General features: G+C 35.6%; 1 protein-coding gene across 1 annotated transcript in view; it reads left to right on the forward strand.

Annotated features, from left to right (window-relative positions):
- LOC148275886 (uncharacterized) overlaps nucleotides 1–12616 on the forward strand; it is a 34834-nt gene extending 22218 nt beyond the window's left edge. The window contains exons 15-22 of the mRNA XM_088235074.1: nucleotides 973–1104; nucleotides 3093–3167; nucleotides 3588–3784; nucleotides 5539–5676; nucleotides 7423–7528; nucleotides 8556–8709; nucleotides 9878–9921; nucleotides 10092–12616. Coding sequence (XP_088091200.1) covers nucleotides 973–1104; nucleotides 3093–3167; nucleotides 3588–3784; nucleotides 5539–5676; nucleotides 7423–7528; nucleotides 8556–8709; nucleotides 9878–9921; nucleotides 10092–12334 — 3089 coding nt within the window. The 3' untranslated portion in view covers nucleotides 12335–12616. The remainder of the gene's footprint in view (nucleotides 1–972; nucleotides 1105–3092; nucleotides 3168–3587; nucleotides 3785–5538; nucleotides 5677–7422; nucleotides 7529–8555; nucleotides 8710–9877; nucleotides 9922–10091) is intronic.
- The last annotated feature ends 808 nt before the right edge of the window (nucleotides 12617–13424 follow it).

Genomic DNA, 13424 nt, shown 5'->3' on the forward strand with positions numbered 1-13424 from the left:
ATTTAAATGAAAAGGCAACACTTCTACATGTTAATGTTAATGTACAAGTGCTGTACATTAGTACAGTATGTAGGTACCATGGTACGGCAAATGAAATTCATTGCTTGCTGAACATCTCGGTCAAAGTAAAAGTAACCACCCAAGGTAACAATGCGGTACTCAGAAATAATAATCACAGAAGGACAATAAAATAAACTTTTAGACACACTACAAATATATTGTTTTCAATGTTTGAAATATATATTTAAGAACCAAAATTTATTTACGAGTAATTCAAATAGATCAAGTCAAAGAAGGAATCGTGTGTTGGAAATACCACATTGTAAAACGAGGCTTGCACAGAGACATGCATATTTTATTGGCCCAAAAAATTTAATTCTTTTTTTACTGATAACGTTTCATTGATTCCAAACTTTCAAAATTTTCATTCTTTTAAAAAACACGCACTATCCTGGATTCAAACGAAAGATATGAACTCTTTTTTTCTATGATATATTTTGTTGCCCTTTAATAAAAAGGAATATTTTTATGTTTTTTTGTATTTTTTTTCCTTTTTTCATTACTATAAAAAATCCCATATAATCTTTTACAGAATATTTTATTTTCTCTTTCTTATGTTACACAAAAAGATTATAACTGTCTATTTATTATAGGAGCCAAAATTCATTAAAATTTTCTTGTATACCCACGAACAGGCCATGCATTTGTGGGATTTTTTGTTTACTATTTTTACTGTTAATATTTATTTAATTGCTATGTAATTATCCTTTATTTTTTTAATACTCTGTTTTACCTCTTACGCGTATATTGTAAAAAAAAAAAAAAAAACGGACAGTACAATACTGTCCTAACCAAGATCTGTGAATAGCCTCGACCACGCAAGACAGAACAGTGGGACAATTATGCAATTCCGACGCATTCATAAATATTTAAGGTTTTCTTTTAATTTCAAAAACTAAATTTGATTTCCAGTGTATCGCATCAATGTGTCCGAGTATAATATGGACCTCATCATTGCCCTGGAGATGTCCCGGCTGCAGATGCTGGAGGAGCAAGCCAGAAGGGGGCCAGATCCTGACTCCAGTTCATCCCCATCTTCCAGAGGTCAGACGCCTTATGTTGGACCTTTTCGTCCTTAGGATCATATGTGACAGAATAGAGAACAATAATGAGGAATTTCAGTGTTTTTTTATTATTTTTTTATTTGTTAATAATAAACTAAGGAAACAAAATTAAAATTATGTATTGTATTATCATCATCGTTCCCTTTCCGCACCTAATGGTGCACAGGGCACTGCATTGGTACACCAATTGCAGCGTATCTTGATAATTTTTGTTACATGGAGGTAAGATGATCAGTCTTATGCTTCAGGTACCAGTCCAGGGACTATGAAATATTCTAGTGTGAAAACACCCTTTTAAACAAATATTTCATATCTACCATGTCGGGAATCGAACCCGAGACCTCTTATTTTATTTTTTTATTTATTTAACTTTTTGTACACAATGTTATTTGTACATTGAGGGGCTTTTTGCCAAATGGCAATTTCCTCCAACCAACCAATAAAATACAAGTTTTATTTTTATGATTCAAGTTACAGAACATATTCAATAAAAAAAAAAGATTAAAAAGCTAAAGATATATAAAAATTGAAATAAACGTATTTGTTTATAAATTACCTTAAATCAAAACTATTACTCATGGAGAGGAGAGATTAAGGAAGAGAAAGGAGATATTTCTTCAGACGTGATTTAAACAGAGATAATGTAGTAACATCTTTGATGGTGGATGGGAGATGATTCCACAGTCGAGCCGCATGGACACTATATGAGTTAGAGAAGAAAGGGGAATTGTGGATGGGTATTAAGAGAGTGCCTTGAGAATTAGAACGAAGAGGTAAACCATGAACGGTTAAGCGTTGAAATTTTTCACGCAGTTTTATAGGAGCGTTAGCACTATGAAGTACATTGAACAGAAGTGAGAGGAAGTGAACGTCTTGCATGGCAGGCTAACGCGCTGACCATCACACCACGACGCTGACAAATTGTATTATCAGCGCTATTAATTTTTTTAAAGTTTTGTATTTCTAAAATTACTCTGCGTGTGGCATCTTAAGTTTTTATCGCTTCATCTCGGTCAGTTCTGCCGATCGGTCCGTTGACTTAGCGTAAACCAAAAATCTTTCGCAACTCTCATATCATTGTTTGAATTCATATGAACTAGGGATGTCGTTCGAAGTAGTTCGATTTTATTGAAATATTTTTTTTGCTCATACATTTTCAAGCAACTTTGCCTTACAATTTACTGCTCTAATTTTTACCGCGCGTAAGAAAACGTTTTTTGTATTTCTCCAACATACCTGTCAGAACAGTTGTTCCAATACACGAAGGTGCTGGATATGAGACAACTGTACCTAAAAGAAGCACTTACACACTTCTGCTCTAACAATGGGGAGAGGTCTCAGAAAAATGTCTGTACGAGGTTTTCCTAGAGCATGAATTATGTCATACCCAAAACCCGTACTACTTTTGCTCAGGGCATCTCTCATTTATCGCACCGAGAGTCTTCAATATTTTGGAAGAGCGTATTAAGCTCTCAAGGACAAAATCTTTTTTCAAGAAAGGAGTTAAGGACTGGATTTTCCTTAGTGGGAGGGATTTGAGTAGGAAACTCCTTGATGATTTTCCGAATGTTTGAGTTTACTGTTTACCATATTGATGTGCCATATATATATATTTTTTTTTCTTAATTTTTTGGTTATGTTTTTGATTCTATATTTGTGGTGATAAACTCATGTGTCTGTGTCATATAATTGCTCGTCCCATCTCAACACAGGACTTTTAGTCCCATAGAGTTGGGAATTATGTCTCAAATAATGGACAATAAACTTATGTATGTAAATAAATATATAAAATAAATTCAATTTCCCGTAGGGCTGAAATTCCTCATTATGATCATTGTCATTGGCTAGATTGACCATTCTGTATATGTTTGATTATTCATATTACTTATTTTTTCCACAATATGTTGATTTGCAAGCTAAGAAAAAGTGATGAAACATTTTTATGTTGACGAAGTTTTTATTTTTCAGATGTTACTTTGACTAGACGACAAAGACCGGCTCGTCTAAATATTTCTGTTTCGATCGGAGCCCCGTCTGATTATGGTAAGTTTAAAAAATCCTACGAAGAGCTTTTATCTGTGGGTCGGACCTAAAAGGGCCAATGTCCAAAATCGCAGTATTCCAGGAGAGTAATTTTTCAGCCATTTTGTGGCTGTTTGACGTGTTTGGTAACAAACACCAATAAAAAACATTACCACACATATTTATCTGCATTACTTTACGGGCTGTTTGACCCATGACATATTCTAGAAAAGGGCAAACAGTTGAAAAATCAAGAGTTTTGATCGTGCGGACATTAGTAAAATCATCAGAGGATATTCTGTTAATGAAGCCAAGTAATTTTTTGTGATCTATTTACTATATTATTTATATGTTCGTTGTATGTCATCTTATGCATGTGTATGTAATCTGTATATGTATATAAAGTGTTAAAATAAATTAAATAAGATCCTTCGATTGCAGAGGACAAGTTGAGTTTATCCGATGACCAATTGAAGCTGGCCATCCAGCTTTCTCTACAAGAGCCCATGGCCAGACTGCGGGCAGGGGACGCCAAGTCTCAGGAGATAGGAGGAGCCCCTAGCAGCTCTAACCAACTGTCACAGGGAGACGGCTCACCACAATCTGATGGACCCAGAACTAGCGGACTTACAAGACAGGTCAGTTCATAGCAAATCAACGATGTTGTAGGACATATATAATAAAATACCCTAATGAGAATAAACAATGGAGTAAATAGAGACACACATAAATAGAGACATTTACCCAAGCGTCAACCACAACCATAATACAAGATACTCTAATAGGGATCTGATACTAAGTGAAGGGGTCAACACTGTTCTGGCATCGAGACAACACTATTACGTAGGTAAAAAGGTCCATAACCTTTTGCCAGAATCATGGAAAGACGGGAGTGTTGTCAAGTTGCGGAAGGTGTTGACCTCGCTCTTTCATGACGTTGGTCGTAGGGAGTCAGAAAAGTTGATGCATGCCACGGATTGGAGATTCTTACTGGATGTCGAAAATAAAATATAAAAATAAGGAATAATTTGAAAAAATATATTTATAGATGGCAACCATGAAGTTTCGCATAAATAAATTGTCTATGTTTTTATGAATGTGTATGTACATGGGTGTATGTATGTATGTGTATGTACATGGGTGTATGTATGTGTATGTGTATATATGTGTGTGAGTGTATGTATATGTATCAAAATGTGTATACGAATAAGTTTATATTTTATTTGTCTGTGCTCTCTATTAATTTGTTAACTATTATAATATATTAAAATGTAATTGCCTAGCCTGGAACGGGGTATGTACCCTTGTTAGCTGGGCAAAGTGAAAATAAAATTGTATTTTGATAAAGAGTGTAAATAAATAAATAAAAAAAGTAAATAGTCAAGTGATACGAGTTCTTTGTATATTGTCCCAAAATCTTTCCTCGCAATTCTGGAGTTTTTGGTATGTCTTTTTTTTCCCATGCGTCATTATAGGATTTTCATTTTTATGTGTTTAATAAAACAAATAATAGCATATGTAGCTAACGCGCTACCGGCGTCGTGTTGTGGTTCCGCTGTAGTCACTTGAGCGCACGGCCCCATCCACTGGGCAGAAGAGGCTGGACGACCCAGTTGCATCTCGTTAAGGCCTGAAATGTCCTCAGAAGGGCCTCTTACTTCAGGTTGAAGTGTTTAATTCACCGTGGTCAAGAATCCGCAGGGAGAGAAGTCCAAAATCTAAGTCGAGGGTGAAGCAAAATTCTCAAGTGAAGTGAAGTGAAGTCTAATAGAAAGCCAGGTCGGGGAGTAAAGATGAGTAACAGCCTAACGTCAGAGAAGAAATGATGGTTTATTTTGAAAATACATATTTTATACCGACGGCGCTGCGAACCCCACCATTTACCCCCGCGGCGCGAGCCTAGGCCTTTGCATACCGCGCGTAGAGAGAGAGAGCGGTAGAGGAGGCCACCCGCCCGCTCTATCCGTCTCCCTTTCTCTACGTTTATACGCATTTCTCCCTCCAACTCTCACGGCAGTCTAGTGGTGGCAGCGCAGCGCGAAATAATGAATATTCAAAAATCCTTAAACTAATTTATTAAAACTAAATACCTATTCTAAATGCCTCGGTATGAAAAAGGCCGCCCAAGTAAGTAACAAATACTAGTCTTTATTGAAGGGGTAGCACATTTCTAACACATAGCAAGGTAACCACATAGTCTAGCGCAGTGGTGGTCCCTAGAAAGGCCGCTTTCCCGTGAAGACGCCCGTGGATATAATCTTCGTGCTAGCATATTAGGTCGTGTACAATAAGTTCGATACTGTCGCCATTAGGCTGATATTATTCAGAATCGCCTGCACGGTTCTCATCAAGCACATGCCATAATGAATAATTACTTTTATTTTATCAACAGGAGGAAAGCTGGTCTAGAGCAGCAGACATTACAGTTGGATACTTCCTTAAGGCTTTAGGAGGAGCACCGCTAGACCTTCCTAACTTGACTCTGGGAACCTTAGACCTGCTTGCACCCAGGCAGGATAAACAAAAGCAGGTATAATATTTATTTATAAACGTACTGATAGACAAAATTATGAGCGATTTGAATGGCAGTATAAAAAGTCCTTCTTCTTCTTCCTCTGCGGCTCCTATCGGAAATTGGCAACAATCATCCTGAATTAGTCAGGATCCTGGGCCAGTTTTATCAGCACTGCTGTATCCAGAAACCGAACCATTGTCAAAGATTTCTGAGCCGTGAAGCCCTTTTACATCCTATACCCCGCCTGCCGTCTATCTTTCCTCATGGACTGATCGTGTCTCCAATGAAGCGGTTTTAAGCATCATTAATAAAAAGCGGTAGTTACAGACCGCTGTCAAAAGAAGAAAACCCCATACTAACTTAGGTCACGCATTAAGCAATGAGACATAAAAGTTCTTAGTGAAATCAATTTAAAAGCTCATGATCAAAAGATATGATTTGATATTGAACTGTTATTTCAAACGAAAATATTAATTTATAAAATGTGTCAATTGGACGTAGTAAGCCGTAGAAAAGTGAAACTGAGATGATAACACTTTTGTGAAAAGAGTGAATAATCGAATCTATACAACAGTTGAAATGTTTTTTATTTTGACAAACGCAAAAATAATGCATGCATGATTTTTTTTAGTATACAAAAAAGAATTTAATTGATAATTGACAAGATTGAATTATTTTCTAAGTCTGGCTGACCACACGACCTAATATGTGCATTTTGCAGAAAACAGTAATCCTTAGTAAAACTCTAATGTATGTTGTGTCATTACGTATTGATAACATTATTTTATGTTTATATTAGGGTACTGACATTGTGAATAATCACATCATTTTTTTGTTATAAAAACGTTAAAAAAGGGAATTTTGGAGTTTTTTTTAAAGTCTGGCGTACTACACGACCTAAAATATGCAACAATATTTTGAGTTTGTCCAAATTTTTGTAGACAAGGACTGGATTCAACTCCCTGGGGAGCTGTTTATATTAACATATTACAACAGAGATGAAGAACATTTAAGAGAAGGTAATATAGAAGTCTAGGCATCTACAGGGCTTATGACCTGTCAATGGCAAATTATAAACAGCTCCCCAGGGAGTTGAATCCAGTCCTTGTCTACAAAAATTTGGACAAACTCAAAATATTGTTGATAAATTACCTGGTCCATGAAGAAGTATAGAAACTGAAAAAATAACATTTTCAGGCGTTGCCTAGTATGTAGGTGAAATAATTCAATTACACGAATCTCACCCGCATAAATAAAGGTTTCAGCTCTTTAACTTCACAAACATCAACAGATGAAAGAATTGAAGGAATATAGATGTTCAAAAATAGGCAGAATGGTGAATGTTACACAGTGTGTAAAGTGGCCACTTAAACCAGCCATTGACAGGTCATAAGCCCTGTAGATGCCTAGACTTCTATATTACCTTCTCTTAAATGTTCTTCATCTCTGTTGTAATATGTTAAACTAAAATATGCATTTTGCAGAAAACAGCCAGATCTAACATTGAATTAAACTTCATACAAACTTTGAATGTATGAAGTGACCTTCAATTCAATGGCATTTCGACTCCATGGAAATTCCAAAAGGTGATTATTACAGTTTTTTTATAGGAAAGGGTCCTGGCCGTTTTAAGCAGAACATTAAATCGACCTTCTCGAACTCGATAACACACATATTTTTTTTTTCTAAATGGTGGACTGCTTTCTGAATAACTACGTTAAATTATTATACCCTTGATTACTTTTTTTACTCATCTTTCAGATGGATGGTAATGAAGAAGACTCCAATTCCAGTAGGAATCGAGAGGAACACGAGGGAGCTGGAAGCAGTTCTGGTACATCAGGCTTCATGGACTTTGGTCAAGATGGTGAATATATTTTAATCTCACTTTATAGATCTATATTTCAGTAGACAAATGGCTTTATACGAGTATATCAGCGGATTCGTCTCAGTGAAATCTACAACCTAAAAACATATGGTATGTCTTCGTTTAATAGGGTTAGAGAAAATAAGCCGCGTCACTTTCTAATTATGTCTATTTTTCTATTAAGATAAGTTACAAAAATATAACTCAATATGCCATTAAAACCGACATATCATGTTTAGCCATCTTTCAACAGACATGACACCGTTTTTTATAAACGTGGTAATAGTTGGCAATTTATGAAATTAAACACATATTGTTTTGGATGGCAAAATATAGCCCCATACACGCCCCAACCGGCCTTCTCTTCAAAGACATAGACAAAGCCGAAGTTTTCGCAGATAGTCTCGAGCTCAAATTCAGTCCGAACTACTCTAACATCAACATCCCTTTCATAGAAAAAATAAATAGAAAAATCACTCAGTTCCCAGATTCCCCCAGGAAAACAACACCCTCTTTTGCAGTAAATAAAATATTAAAATTAGTATATGACCTTCCCTATCTAACTGCAACTGGAGAACTTTTAAAACAAACTAAGCAATTAAATATAACTGAACTCTTTCAACTAGAATCATTAAAATTGATCCATAAATTAGCCACTAATGTAATTGTAGAAGAAGAACTAAAACTTGTAAAAAATTGTAGTCAACATGGACAAAATACGAGAATATCAGACAAATACCATATACAACTTTCTAGAACAAGACAAGGAAAATCAAGACTAATGAACCAGGGACTGAAATTATACAATAAACTACCAGACAAAACTAAACAAAAGACTCAGACAAACTTTTCAAAAGATGTAAAAAATATTATTTTGAACAACAGAGTATGAATAAAAAATGTTTATATTATTTTTGTAAAATGAATGTAATAATCCGTAAGGGTTTATAAATAAATTTTTAAATAAAAATTATAGGATTATAATATTTTTTGTACAAGAGCATGACTGATTGATCGTGGTTTCCAGGCAAGTCCAGGCCTCCACTCCTCAGGTCTGGAGGGGTGTGGCAGCGTCCCCCCTTACTGCGCCAGCTCGGGGGGAAGGTGCGGCGCTCGTGGAGTATGGGAGATATTTCTCTTGGCAGTTCCAGCACTGACGATACCAACGCCACAAATGCCACGTAAGTTATAATACAAATTTCTAATTAATTTTAAATCTTCACTTTCTTCATGACGATGGCAATCCATCACCGTGTAACTCAAATTGGACTCTAAAGAGGAAAGAGATTAAAAAGTTTTTTTTGTAAGTTCAGTAAAATTATGGATTTTTTTACACATGGGTAAATTTTACTTAACATTTAAATACAATTTTTTTTTTGTTTTACTAGCAATGTTTTATCTCTAAATGGCATAACTGATGACTTAGGCGGTGATATTACTTATTGATTGCCGTCGAAAATGTACACATTATATTTTCTTTTTATGTTGATTTCAATGATATTCTTATTTTGTTTTTTTTAATACTACTATATTTTACTATTAATTTGTTGATTTTAATGATACCATTATTTTGTATATTTGATTATGTGTGATTCTTAATTTGTATAATTTATATTTTAAAAATTATTTCTGACTATCTTTTTTGCATTGTGTTCTTTGGAATTTTATTATTTAATACTTATACCTTTTTTCTTGGTTGTTATTCTATTGCTTCACATGTCACTATAATTTAATCTAATTAATTTTAATATGTGTTTTTATTGTTATTTATTATGGCTTGACACGGGCATAGCCTAAAAAGCCTTAATAAGTTTATTAATATTTAAACTAGTGTAATTTTGAATGAATAAATAAATAAATAAATTATATATTGCCAAGAAAGTCACGACAATAATAAGAAAGGCAGAGAACGTATAGAAAACATAATTGACTTTAATTTGTTTAAAGAAAATATTTTTGGCAAGTGATACTTTAATCCGCCAAATCCATTATATCAACTCATCAGTTAACCTGAAACACTTTGTTAATGATCCTTAAGACAGACATAATTTAATTTACTTTACTCTCATATCATTTTGAATTCTCTATCCTTACATCTGTTTTGCATAAATACATTGAATTTCTTAATAAAGATACCAGTCTCGAAGATGTTGTGAAAGCGGTGAAACTAGTCACCGGATATTCCAAATTTGTGGATTGAAGTATCATTCGTCGTTTATTTCTATAATAAATTACAATGAATTTCCACCAAGAAATTTCACTTACAAATTTAAATATTTTGACGTAAAATTGCTTAAATTAAATAACAAAAAACAAAAATAAAAAAATATAATGAATAATTTGTTGTAGGTATGGAAAAATGCCAGATGACCTAATCAATCGAATGGATTTAGGTAAGTGCAATCGAATAGTGTAAAAGTTCAAATGAATGATCGAATTGTTGCTATATTAACTTTCTGAAAATTTCTAACTAATTCTTACTCGTGTCTGTCTTTAACCATTTTCTTTAAACCCCTTTCAAAAATAGAGGAAAAAGCACTAATTTTTACGGTTTGTTTTTCAGATAACTTCGATACAATCAACCAAGACCTGATTCCAATAGAAGTGTCGACTCTTCCACATCCTCCCAAGACCACGTTGAAACTCTCTCAGGGAGATAACACTCAATACACCATCACGAAAAGTATTCAAATCGACGCTTATACTCAACAGTGTGACTTCGATTATGACATTGTTAAAACGACGAAAACTCCGAGCAAACAGGACCATTATAAAAGTAACGCGACAACAGAATCAACCTCAAACGGAGTTAAAGATGACGGCTCTCGCAAGAAGTTCCCGTTTCCCCAAAATTTACACTGGGGAGAGTTTTGCTGCGAAAAGAAATGTGTCAAAACTGTGCCAATTGAAAATCAGTCTCCCAATAAGTATAACGAAAAGAAAGACAGACCTGTGCCAAAGACAAACATAGTTTTAACTGACAAAGAAGCGCCGAAAACTGTCAGCGTAGACTGCAGAGGTAAAATAAAACCAGAAGTCTTTGACTTCAGCGAAAAAATGATTCACATACCAGATTTAAACTCGAGTCATTTAAAAGTCAACACGTACTTAACAAAACTAGCCAAAAACAAGAATGTAGGGATGGGTGAAAGAGTAATGCAAAGTTTGAATCAGAACGATATCATAGGCGATAACTTCAGAAGACATTCCGATCATATTCCGAGGGTGGATAGGGGACAAACTAAAGTTAAAGCGTGCAGTTCAGAAAAACATATCAGTGAAAGAAATACTTTGACGTGTCCAGTCAATGCTAGCCCCGAAAAGCACAAATCTCACACTGAAAAAGCCAACGATAAAAGCACAAATACCAGCAGTCCTAAGAAACTAGTCAAGGGGCAAACTAAAGCCAAAAATATCCCTACACTTAGTATTAAGATATGCGACGATGCGCAGGATCAGGGGATCAAAAGTCCCGAAGATGTTGCTGTCAAAACAAAACGAGGTTTAGAAACAGATAGTAGTAATGAATGTGAATCGGAAACCGGGATACCGAAATCGCCCACACTTTATATTTCGGGTGTTTCCATTTGTCGAGAGACTTCGCCGAAGTCTTCGCTAACTACAACGGTCCTAGCGAATTCAGACTCGAATGTTTCGAGATCGGTGTCCCAAGCGCAATATTTCAACAGAACCAGTTCATTCAGGCTGCCGAATTCCGAGCAAAAATCGCCAAAAGTAAAGCAAAAAATTGCCTGGAAAGATTATAAAGAATTAGCTAATGTTTTGCCAACTAGTCCGGTGATAGTACACGTTACTTCTCCGTCACTCTCTCCCTGTAGCGAGACAATGAACACTTCAACTTATACTCCTGGCTCTCCGGAGCTATACACGCCTTCGCTTCTTCGATCTACGACTCCGACAGGACCCAGGAATAAACACGCGAGGACTCATTTGTCGGAAGAAAGTATTCTCGATGTGACCGTTTTACCACCTTCTCACTTCAGCGATGATGTATTTATGGATGATGACGATCCGGGCCTAATGATTGACTGTTCAAACGATAATACCGATGCTGACAATTCTTTACATTGTCCTCTGAGGGGAACAGTTTACACTGGATGCCACAGCGGCGGAATAATGATAAGCAACATGTCTTCAATGGGATCTTCCAAGAAAGAATCAAGCTCCGAATCAAAACGCAGCTCGGAGTTCATTTGTCCGAGTAAAGATGAAGAAGCCCTTTATGAAAACATTTTCCCTAAAAACAACGAGCAGCTCGCTTTTGAGATGTCGTTACCTAGTTCCCCCACAGAAACGCCAAACAACAAATGTAATTTACAAAAATCCTGGTCAGCGCGGCCGCTGATAACGCTAAACGACTTCTCCGACGAAGCTCTCGCCAGCTCTAAACTAAAATCGAAGAGTGCGAACGAACCAGAGCGAGACAGAGAAATGTTCCACTTCCCGAAATCATCCACAGATGGAGCGTTGAGTTCCGTTTTACACGTTCAAGAGTCGAATCTGAGTTCGGACGACTTCCACGAGGCGCTGTTCCTTCTGGAGCGGTCCCCGAAAACGAGGGACTCGAAAAGAAGAAAAAGGAGCAAAAAGAAAGATAAAGGCGACAAAGACGCGAAAAAAGAACGGGAAACGAATGAAAGGAAGTGCGAGGAACAAGTGCGGCACAGCGCGGAAAATTTGAAACAAGATAAGATCGATAAAGAAGAAGCGTCTTCTGTAAATTGTTGCGCAATCGAAAACGATTCTCCGTCAGTCGAACAAGACGAAGTGAGCTCTGCCCTTTGAAAAGGCTGCCAAATCTTTGTACCTTCTAAGCTAAATTATTGTGAATTCTTATATATATTTTTAAACTATTGTAACGTTGACTTAACCGAGCAGTATTATTTTATTTCTGTTGTTGCACATTTAAATGTTTATTCAAGAACCAAAGGCGTTTTTATAAAAAATATATCTGTGTTTATACAGCGCTATACGTGTTTATACAGCGCTATAGAAAAGAAACTATTTCTCGCTATGTACTACTATTAAATGTGTCATTTTTCCATTTTTTTAATTGGCAATTCACCCATTCTTGTTTCAATATTAAATTAATCTCAGTAAAACATGCCCTTGCGCCGCACTTCTAAAACCATTACAACTTTTTAACTTTTCAACCCTTGAGGCATTATATTACGAAAATGGCGCCATATAAGTTATCCAGAATTATTATTGTCGTTATTTTAAAACATTTCAATTTAACAATGTTTTGAGTTTGTCCAAATTTTTGTAGACGAGGACTGGATTTCACCCCTTCGGGAGTAATGAGGAAGTTCAGTGGTTTTTTGATATTTGGTATTTGTTAATAGACTATAAGCCGAAATATTTTTATGTACAGTATTATTAGCGCAATGATTTTTTAAAGTTTTGTCATTTTGAAATAACTCCGCCCGTGACGTCACTAGTTGTCGTCGGTGAGTGTCCCTGACTGGTGAGTTGGCTTTCGGGAAATCGAAAATCTATCACAACACTCAATCAATGGTTGGTGCGGAAGAATTCTGACGTAGTTCTTTTTTATATATTTTTTCATACATTTTCAAAAAACTTCGCCTAATAAATTATCTAATTTTTACCGCGGTTTTTAGAACGAAAACGACTTAACTAAAAAAATTCTTAATTAAAATGAGTTAAGATCATAAAACGACTTCACTGAACATTATCCATCATTCTGCATTTAAAAAATGCAATATTCGGGTTGAAATAGGACAAAACCGTTACATCTGTCTCTTTGTTACTCAGAGAATTGAACATAGTTATGCAGAAAGCAGCCAGTCCACAATTTTGAACAAATGAGATATTAATGTTGTCGGGTGCAGTAAGGTCAATTCTATGTTCTGCT

The sequence above is a fragment of the Micrasema longulum genome, unplaced genomic scaffold, assembly GCF_059751315.1.
Source record: "Micrasema longulum isolate JH-2025_06_02 unplaced genomic scaffold, ASM5975131v1 h1tg001321l, whole genome shotgun sequence".
Classification (NCBI taxonomy): Eukaryota; Metazoa; Arthropoda; class Insecta; order Trichoptera; family Brachycentridae; genus Micrasema; species Micrasema longulum.